Here is a 9798-nt window from a genome sequence, read left to right as displayed (position 1 = left end):
AGGGAATATTCCTATTTCCTTTACTTGGATATTCCAGTGATTACTTCTCACATTTAAAAGGTGGCACTTATTAACTAAAACCAGATTTTTGAGGGTTCTAGCAATCATCTTAGGTTTTCTTTTTTGCCTAGTTAACACTGTAGTACCTTATTTTTCTTCTTGTACAAGTATTTCTAACCCATAAAGAAGTCCCTTCTTGATCTTCTACAAACTGAACAGATTGCTTGGTAAAACTTTTCTGTAAATAAAACCCGATTCTATGTTAAGAAGTGTTTTGTTAGTTTGTTTTTAATTTCCCCATTAGCATCAAAAAAGTATACAGTTTAAATATTTTTTTTATACTTGACACTTATGTAACCCACCATCCCATTTTACTAATTACTTAGAGGAAAACATCTGGGAGATATTTATGTGCCTTTCTTGATACATAAATTAGAATGCAAAAGAGATAAGCCACAGTAATAGTAATGTATAAAGATAATATGGAATTTTAGATTATATTTGAATGTTGGTATCAGAAATTATTAAATACCTTATGCAAGTGCTGAGGACTCCATATTTAGAAAAGTAATCCACTGCAACAGAATGTATTGATATTAATACAGAAATAAAGTGCCCAAGCCTTTTCATAATGGGAAATTCTCAATTTATTTTATCAAATTATCTTACTATGCAATTTTTCAGAAAACCATTTCAAGATGATACATAAGAAAACCTTCAGAGAATTAGCTAGTTAGCGCTCAAATCAATCATTTTCTCAGTCTGGTCATAGATGCAGAGCTATAAAGGAGCCTAGGCATCTCATCGTAGTTAATAATGAGCATCCCTTCTTATCACAGATACCCAAATGCCTAGAGGCAAGGCACATTTTGGCACCATGGCCTATCTCTGTAAAGCCAGACAAAAGTGGATGAATGCTCCCCATTTTTAGGGGCTGCAAAAGTCCATGTAAAAAGCGAGTTGAGAGCAGATCCACGCAGCAAACAAGCTCATAGAGATAACTTACTCAGCAACATCCAAAAGCACACTACTTTACTGAACACAGAAACATCTTCCCAGAGAACTTTAAGCTGTCTTTCAAATGGATGTGACAAAGGAAAAATAAATAAGAGGATGTGGTGAAGAAGGATGGATGTGCCTGGACCCCTTACACCACCAAGATAGGCTCAAATATAGTTAATGATATTACACTAATATTTTTACAAGAAAATCCACCTTCTGTAGGTGAGACATAGCGAAATTGCACACAGAGCAGAGATCCCTGAGCTAGTGGAGACCTAGTTAGAAAATCTACACAACACACTGCAAAGCAATGGGGATGCATCCATTTAGGTCTAGAGGAAGTACTGCTACGCTTTCAGCTAATAAATATTGCTTACTAGCTTCCATTCAAGACCATGTGAATGATGGACTGTATTTGCTAGTGTATAACCCTGAAGTTCTGGTTCTAAGGCTTGCATGAAAGCAGCCAGGTAAGAGCTGCTTTTGTTATTGTGGATGTAGCCAACAACAAAGCATTCACATTTAGTGCATTAATTTCAAGTAGTACCGAGATCAGGCCATCAGGCTCCACAGCTGAGTTACTTTCCACAAAAAATACTAATCTGACTTTTCTGGACAGATTTTCCATCTGCTGACCCACAAATTTTTGATCAGAGGCTGAAACCTGCCAAACTAAAAAGTATTTGCTTTTGGTAACATTCACTGAAGTAGACATTTCCAAGCAGAATAAGTCTATTTCCCATATTCCCTTTCTAAGGAAGCAGAAAAAAAAGTTGCCTCTTTTAGCTGGTAATTAACATTAAAATAGTCCACACAGTAGAGTAAGTGTGTGGAAACAGCAAAACCCCTCCCAAATATTTTGAAGAGATAGTAGATAAATATGGAATGTAGGCCCACAGCTTTACAAAGGTAATCAGTCACTGTCTCATTTCTGCCATGCCATTTTCCCCATCCCATTTTCCTATACCCAGTCCTCTCTATGCTGTATGGAAAACAGAACCACTCTGGACTGGGAATGAAAAGAGACAGCATTTTTTAGGACTGAGCTTGAAGACATCTGCTAGGATACACTGTAATAAACTTTAGACATTAATGGCATTGATGAGGTCTAAGTTCTGGATATAAAACAGTATAAAATCACCAAATCAAAACAGATGCACTGCTGTTAACTGACGGCTTCAATGAAATTGGGAGAAAATCATCGTTCTACCAGTCCCTTAATGCTGATTTAGTCTTTCCTAGGAAATTGCAATTTGTTTATCTTGAGGAACTTAAATGAGTTGAACTTCAGTATGTTCCACTATGAAATCATAAGAAACAAAAAAACTCATGCCGATATAAATCAAATCAGGTTAAGAATTGATTTAGTTAAGAATCAGTACTTTGATGCTGTGCACATACTTTTAATTTAGTCTGAAGTGCCTGATATCAATTCAACTTAAGCTTATTACAGACTTTACCACTTAAGCATTGAAACCTAAGTTTTCAGCTCTAGCTAATGTCACTAACTACCTAAGGCAAATGCCAGTATCAGCACTGACGCCAGTATCCCAGCAGCAACTCATTCCACATAATGCACCCCTATATTCTGTGCTGGTCAGTATTAGCATAGTAATTAAAAAAAAGCAAGTGAAGAAATATTAAAATGAGGTGCTCACCTCCTAAGAAATCATTTATAAACTTCTTTCAGACAGTTCTGAACTTCATTTAACAATACACACAGGCTAAGTAGAGAAGCCCCGAGATGACCCTAGACGGGAACAGCAGCTATGTTCGTGAAGTTTTATATAATAAAATCAAGATGCTTATAAAAGTCATTTTACAACTGCCAGCAACAAAAACAAAAGCCACCACAGAATTACTAAAATGAGTAACACCTCAAGATCAAGTATTGCTCCAGCACTGCAGAACAGCTAGGACAGATTCTTAGCTCTAGAGTTCTGGGAGCACAATGTTCTGTGTTTGTCTAAGGAAACACAAGCTACAGAAAACTCAAGGAAATGTGGTCATAGGTCTTATATGTCACACAGCTTGTGCCATGGTAGTTGTGGGAAACCATCAGCTTAAGGGTACATATTTTTGTACTTGCTGGGCTCCAATCTCTGCGACATAGACTGCTCCACTCTTCATGTCGACATCCACAAGGTGTGGTTTGGTTTCATCTGCCAGCTGGACTGTGTTGACCATAAAACAGTCCCCAATAGAGCCAACCGGTGGTGCTGCCAAAATTGCTAACCGGTTGATGTTCAGCTGAGCTACAATCAGGTATTTGTAATCGGCAGTAAATCTGTGAAAGACAGAAACACATTTTTGAATTACGAACTCCATATGGTAACTCATTTTAACACAACCATGCACTTTTAAACAAAGAAAACCTCAACAGTCAAGTTTTTGAAGGCTACGACAGACTAAACGCAGTGAAACGTTGAGAATTAACTTGTAAGCCTTGCTTTACATGTTGCTGCTCCTTGAGACGGATTACACTACAGACAATTCATTCAAGACAATCTCTCTTCCCGTAAAAGCTGCAACAGTAAGGTCAACAACACACAACAACTTTAAAATTAAGTTCCTAATCCTGCACTCAAATCCATGGGGCTTGTTATAAAGCCAGGATTTCTCTGTCAATATACAACTGTGCATACCTTTGCATATGATTAGGGCCCAGCACCCGATTAGTTAAACTGGTTAGGTCCTTGTCATCAGGCATTAAATATCAACATTTTAATTCACCAGTAAGAGTACACCTTATTTATGTAATTGCATGCTTCTAGAAGAACTGTTCAAAAATACCTAACAGAATAGGGTCCGTCTTCTGAAAAACAGCTGCTCCAAGACCCAAGCCACTCCCCTGTGATTTTATCAAAAACTTGGATCCTCTTGTTGTCTCTGTCTGCAACCCATACCTGTTAAGAACAAAAATCATGGCTGTTCACAAATAGCACAAATCAAATTCATTAGTTACTTACAAAAGCATGTAGTAAAAAAGAAGTACCCCTTGGAAGAATGTACCTCCCCATTCAAAAATACGTAAGTAGATAGGACTTCCAGATATAAAACAAAACTATCACATAGTTAACGTACACAAATTAATCCGTACTTCTTTAACAGAAATCAGTGTTTTAATTTCTGTGGCTATGATATGGACATGCTTACTAGGATTCCCTCGCTCTCCCAGCAAAGACATATTCCCACCTATTTAATTCTAAAGATGCTGGTCTGTCACCCGCTAACAATTTGTTTTCCAGCAGTAGTCTCATTTCATGATCCATGACTATGACATCTGCATCTGCAAACACTCTCGATATGCCTAATACTACTACAAATATTGAGCAACTTAAACACTAAGAGCATTTTCAGCATGTTTTGTCTAATCAGTTCTGTGGAGCTTGTCTCTGTCCCACCCTGTGCTAACTGGTTTCACAAACAATGCAAGCTAGCAATACCACTAGACAGTTCCAGTGAAGGGATTTCTTGCACTACAGTTATTGAAGTTTTAGCTGCTGACAACCCATCAGTCTGATAAGCAAACTTCATGACTGGGATAACACCCAAAATGGAGCAATAAACAAGTTGACCCAAGATCTTTCATCACTATTTTTAAATTAAACACTGCTACCACGTTCTCTTAGATCTCCTAGGAATCCGACGATCAGCACTACACTGGCAATAAAATCACAGCCCATTCCATTTGCTGTCTTTGAATGTATATACTCACGGTTACCCTTCAACATAAAGTCACCACATCCCTCTCCCTCCCACCCTGCCAGTATTGGCAGAGAAGTGATTTTTATACCTGCTTCTCATTCTGGTTCATACAGCAGAATTAGCTCAAACCAGTGATTTAAGATGTTTTAGTCAAGCAATCTTATTTTCCCTGAAACAGATTAAGGAGCAACTGTGTAATTCCTTTACCTGAGCAGCAGAGCAAAAGCCAGACTACGATTAACACCTGGCAGAAGTAGACTCTTGAACGCCTTGAGCTGCATGTAGAAAAGGACTGATATCCACAACCTACCTAGAGCCCTACTATCATCTTAAGCTTATTTGGAATTTCCAAACAGGAAATTAAAGTCCCCTGAAGAAACGTAAGTGCTTGTCTAGATATTTACTGCAAAACATAGTTCTACTGTACTCGCACAATGGCAATCTGTTAGCAACTGCAGGAGGAACAGTCTGTTGTTGCATGGACATTGGCAAGGTAGCTGGTCAGAGCCCTTGTGTTAACCTTGGAATCACCTACTTCAGTTGGGTCTGCTGTATGAAACTTCAGCTCCTGACAACTGTCACACCGAAAACTGTAGCTCCCATGAAATTACCCAGATCACAGCAGTTCAATTAAAAAAGAAATACAATTTGTTTTCTTCAAATACATTTAAACAAATCTGTTGGAAGATGAAAAAATGTTCTCCCTTTATTCTTTACCCGTCCAAAAGCATCTACTGTTACACTGTGAGGAATCTTGAACTGACCAATGCCGGTCCCATTTGTTCCAGTCAGCCATATCTCTTTGTAATCTAAACAGTGAGCACCATGAAAAATAAAAGTAAAAAAAAAAATCACAGTAAGAAAACAACAAATGAAACAGCTTTAAGTCATTCCCTTACAAAGTTACTTTGAGTAATTTTTAAAAGGTGAAATTCCTAAACTCAGTTTTTTAAACACAGTACTCTCAATACATAAACCCAAGAAATACCGGAACTGCTACAGTGACTACTGGATTGTTATTACTGGCTTCAGGATTATGGTTACAGAAACGTAGCCACTACTACACAAGAGCCATAGTCCAAGACTGTTAAGCACTGTATTTAAAAAAAAAAAAAAAAAAAAAAAAGGTTGGCTGATTATGATCCTCATTTGTTTACTAAATTCATTTTTTACATTTGTTACTGGGCAGTTTTGAGTCTTAACAATTTATCATTTTGCAAACTAGGTATTAGGAAACTGCTTTATGATAGTACAGAGGAGAAATGGTAGCTCCTCCACTTTTTCCTAACTGTGGGCACACGCAGACTCCTCGCTCACTGCCCTAACTGACAATGATCATCTAACTGGGGATATAAGCAAGCTAATCAGAATCACAGAATAATTTAAGAGATCTCCAGACACCATTTGGTCCAACCTGCTTCTCAAAGCAGGACTAGCCTTGATAACAAATTCAACTCTGAAATTAGATCAGGTTGCTCATATCTCATCAAGTTTTGACCATCTCCAAGAGTGCAGGCTGCATACCATCTCTGGGCAGACCGTTCACGGTCTGACCACCCTCACTGTGAATCTTTCCCTCCAAAAATCGAACAGCAATTTCCCCCTCTTGCATCTTTTGCTCAGCGTTCCTTATTCTTCACTGTACATCTCCAAGAAATGTGTGCCTCTGTCTTCTCTATACCCTCCCATTACTGACTTGAAGACAGCAGTAAGAAACCCTCTTAGCCCTCTCTCTTGAAGACTGAACAAACTCATTCTCTCAGCCTCTTGTCATAAAAGGTTAAGAGATTTCTCCTGAAGTGACAAGCAATAAACCAGGATCTGATTTGACAAAGTTTTCAAACTAATGTTAAATGACAGCTCTACCTAGTCCTTGCTTAAAAGTATTCTCAAGCTGCATTATTTAAAATTAAATTTTCAATGGTCAGCTACTGCAAAGATCTTTTTTCCGTACCGTCTGAGAGTTTGAGCAATCTGTTATTCATTCCTCCATCTCCATCCACAACATAGATATCTCCACTTTGCTCTACAAAGATCTCTGCTGGTTGATCAAACTGTAGGGGAATCAAACTTGAGCCAGCATTACCTGGTGTACCCAAGATCTGCAAAAGTTTACCCGAAGGGCTATACTGTTTCACGGTGTGCCCGTATTTCCCTGAGTTAAGAAAGAAGTGCAAAAACATCTTAATGAAACAAAATCTAAGTATTGCAACTGATTAAAAATCTCCTGATACTCACAAATGATATTAATAAATCAGACAAAATTCTACAGGGAGAATATGACTGTGGGCTAGTAAATCCATAGGCTACAACAATACTCATCCATTGTATTAGGGTCACCAAACCTAGGACAGGTTAGACAGTAAGTCTAGCCAGAAGATTTTTTTTTTCCTTGATACTTCTACTGGAGGGAGGGATGGCAGGGAAAGTGCTTACTAAGTTCAGAAGCTATAAGCAGACAAACAGCACAACTCACAAACCTTCAGAGTATTTTGTGTAGCACCTGAGCAGTTTGTTCACAGCAAGAAAAACACAAATCTGTTTCAGAATTGAGACTTAAATAAATGAGTTGTTTAAAGTAGTATCTGCAGTATTAGCATTTTCTTCCCCACCTTATACTTCTCATATTGTCAGCACAGATACCTGTTCCAACATCTGTGATCCATACTGAACTATCTGTTGCAGTGCTCAATACAAAGATACCATGAGGCATTTCAACTGTGTTATTCCAGGAGTAAAGAAAATAGCCTTCTTGTGAGAATACAAGTACCTTTGGCACATTTTCTCCCCTCTGAAAAGGCAAAAAAGGTCTATTAAGAAAACATATTAAAGAAGTAATCACATTTTTGAAAATTTCTTTTAAGGTTTTTGGAACATTTCATGAATCATAAGAATCTCCCAAGAATGTCTGCTAGATATCCTTTTTTCCATCTAGAAAAAGGAAGAGAGAAGGGTCTAAGTTTAGCATGCAAAACCTTCCACTCATTCTAGAGCTTGAACTTAAACCAGAGAGTCCAATTTTCAGAGCAGCCAAGCTCCTGCAGTTATCTTGGTCTTCATTTTGAATCATGTTTTATGTTCTTGCTGAAAAATATGCTAAGTGTAACACAGACATGAAAAACTGCAACCGTACTTATTAGCTGCATGGCAGTCAAGTACTCATACTGTGCTTTATAATTAAATCCCACCACTTTTCATGGAGAGTATCTTACGTGTGGACCCAGATATACCAATGCATTGAACTGGGTAGAGCAAGTAACTGAGCTCCAATTACTCTAACTGGCTGTTAGAGCTGCGTGGTTTTGATTTAATGGGACAAAGGCTGAAAGAGTGGAAAATTCAGTTGCCCCAGCATCACATTTTGCCATACAGTTAAGAGAAGAAGCTACTGTAACTCAGTTAGCTAGAACATGCATTCATACCGCAGAAATTTAATGCTTTTAAAAGCACAAACAAGCATAATGCCAGAACTGCTTTAAAAGATGGATACAGCAGAGCCATCTATACTTAAATTTTCTCTAACTTTTATACAATCATTATTCATATATACACACACACACATATATATATATATATACCCCCTAATCTAAACCAGACACTTTAAAGGCAAAAATACACTACAACAAGGTGAGAACTATAGTCTCCTCACTCACTTGTCCTACATAGACCAAACCATGAAGAGAGTCAACAGCAACACAAAATGTTTGGCCAGTGAAGTATTCTGGAATTTTAGGCCAGCCTATGTCCAGCTTGTACATCTCTTGCTGTCCCTTCCAAGGAGAGAAGTAATCAAATGCTTTTAAAACCTGAAAATACAAAATAAATATCCACTAGTAGTTAAATTCCATGATGGTGGGATTAGAATAACCAGCAGTAGAAAGCAACTGTGTACTGAAGCATCATAAATTGATTTATTCAATTTAAATAAAGCAGATATATAAACAGAAATAGGCTTGTAATTAGGCTTTTCGACTGCAAATCGGAAAACTCTGACAAACAGGAAATTAGATAATAGTCATTTGGATTGGGGAACTCTGGAATTAGAAGGCAAAAAAAACCACCCTGAAATTTCCTACATCCGAGCTGCTATTATTATCTGTAAATCACATTCCAAAATGAGGAAGATAGTAGAGAAAGCTACAAACACAACTGAATCAATTACCACTTGAAGAAGATACGAAAATAAGAAAACTAAGAATTATGGGAAAGTACAGGTCAAGAAAGAAAACTACATCTTGGAAATGGGAAAGTGTAAGACACCATAAACAGCAAAATTCCAGTCAAAGTACATGTTTTAAAGGGTAATGAAAAAAAAAAAAAAAATATGATCTTCCACCTTTTTGTTCTATGTTTCCAGCAGAAGGATGGAAGTCAAGCAGCGTTGTGCTGCTGCAAGCTGAGCAGTAAAACAGGAGGATCAGGCTAGAACTAGAAAGTAACAAGTGACGACCCTGAAGGCCCAACGCCGTTCGGCATTTCTGTTAAACACCTCGCCAGCAGCAGGGGCAAGGTGATGCCACAGAACTGCAAACCGCCTCAGAAAGGCTAGCCGAACACGGAGAAAAACACAGAGTAACAAAGCGCGGAGAAAACCTGCCACTAAGAAGCGCAAAGTTATTCACCCAGAGACGATCAAGTTTTTCCTCATTTAAGCAGAGCGTTTTGCTTGGGAACCCCTGAAAAAAAGTCACCCCGGGTATGCGTTTATCTCAGAAGAACTGTGAAGCCGCATAAGCAAGCCCCCAGCCAGAACGGCGCAAGACAGAAGAGGCGCGGGAAGGCAGCAGGACGAAACGGGGCCCTGCCCGCACCTCCATGCGGATGGGGGGCCAGGCGGGCGCTACCGCCCCGGCCCCGCCGCTGCCCCCGGCCCCCGCCGGGTTCGCACCAGGACACCCTCCCTCCCTCCCACCCTCCCCTCCCCGGCGGCCCGGCCGCCGCCCACCTGCGAGCCCCAGAGCAGGGCCAGCAGGGCCAGCCCAGCGCCGGCCATCACCCGCCACGGCCGCGGCGGCCGCTTCTCCCTCATGGAGGCCGCGGCGGGGCGGGGCCGCCGCGCGGGCGGGCCGCGTTGCCATGGCAGCCACG

At 39.5% G+C, this 9798-nt stretch overlaps 1 protein-coding gene across 3 annotated transcripts; it reads right to left on the bottom strand.

The window, feature by feature from the left end:
- Positions 1-270: 270 nt before the first annotated feature.
- NHLRC3 (NHL repeat containing 3) lies at positions 271-9788 on the bottom strand. 3 transcript variants are annotated; one of them, XM_033000261.2, is made up of 7 exons: positions 9656-9788; positions 8364-8516; positions 7354-7501; positions 6665-6865; positions 5428-5519; positions 3796-3908; positions 271-3289 (listed from the first exon to the last, which is right to left on the bottom strand). In XM_033000261.2, the coding sequence occupies exons 1-7, from the start codon at positions 9737-9739 to the stop codon at positions 3061-3063; spliced, it is 1020 nt and encodes a 339-aa protein (XP_032856152.2). In that variant the 5' UTR covers positions 9740-9788; the 3' UTR covers positions 271-3060. The 3 variants fall into 3 exon arrangements, with proteins under 3 accessions (XP_032856152.2, XP_042661795.1, XP_032856153.1); XM_042805861.1 differs by lacking the exon at positions 9656-9788 and adding an exon at positions 9522-9569; XM_033000262.2 differs by lacking the exon at positions 9656-9788 and adding an exon at positions 9047-9506.
- Positions 9789-9798: the final 10 nt, after the last annotated feature.

Source organism: Tyto alba, unplaced genomic scaffold (genome assembly GCF_018691265.1).
Source record: "Tyto alba isolate M040663 unplaced genomic scaffold, T.alba_DEE_v4.0 Super-Scaffold_45, whole genome shotgun sequence".
NCBI lineage: Eukaryota > Metazoa > Chordata > Aves > Strigiformes > Tytonidae > Tyto > Tyto alba.
This window is presented reverse-complemented; position numbering and strand designations above follow the sequence as displayed.

Bases quoted from the DNA above. Each gene is read 5' to 3' on its own strand.
- NHLRC3 (XM_033000261.2), bottom strand. From the start codon at position 9,739: ATGAGGGAGAAGCGGCCGCCGCGGCCGTGGCGGGTGATGGCCGGCGCT. The intron at 5,520-6,664 runs GTACGGAAAAAA...CTCACTGTTTAG, and splicing joins ATTGCTCAAACTCTCAGACG to ATTACAAAGAGATATGGCTG. The intron at 3,909-5,427 runs GTAAAGAATAAA...TGTTCTTAACAG, and splicing joins CAGTAGATGCTTTTGGACGG to GTATGGGTTGCAGACAGAGA.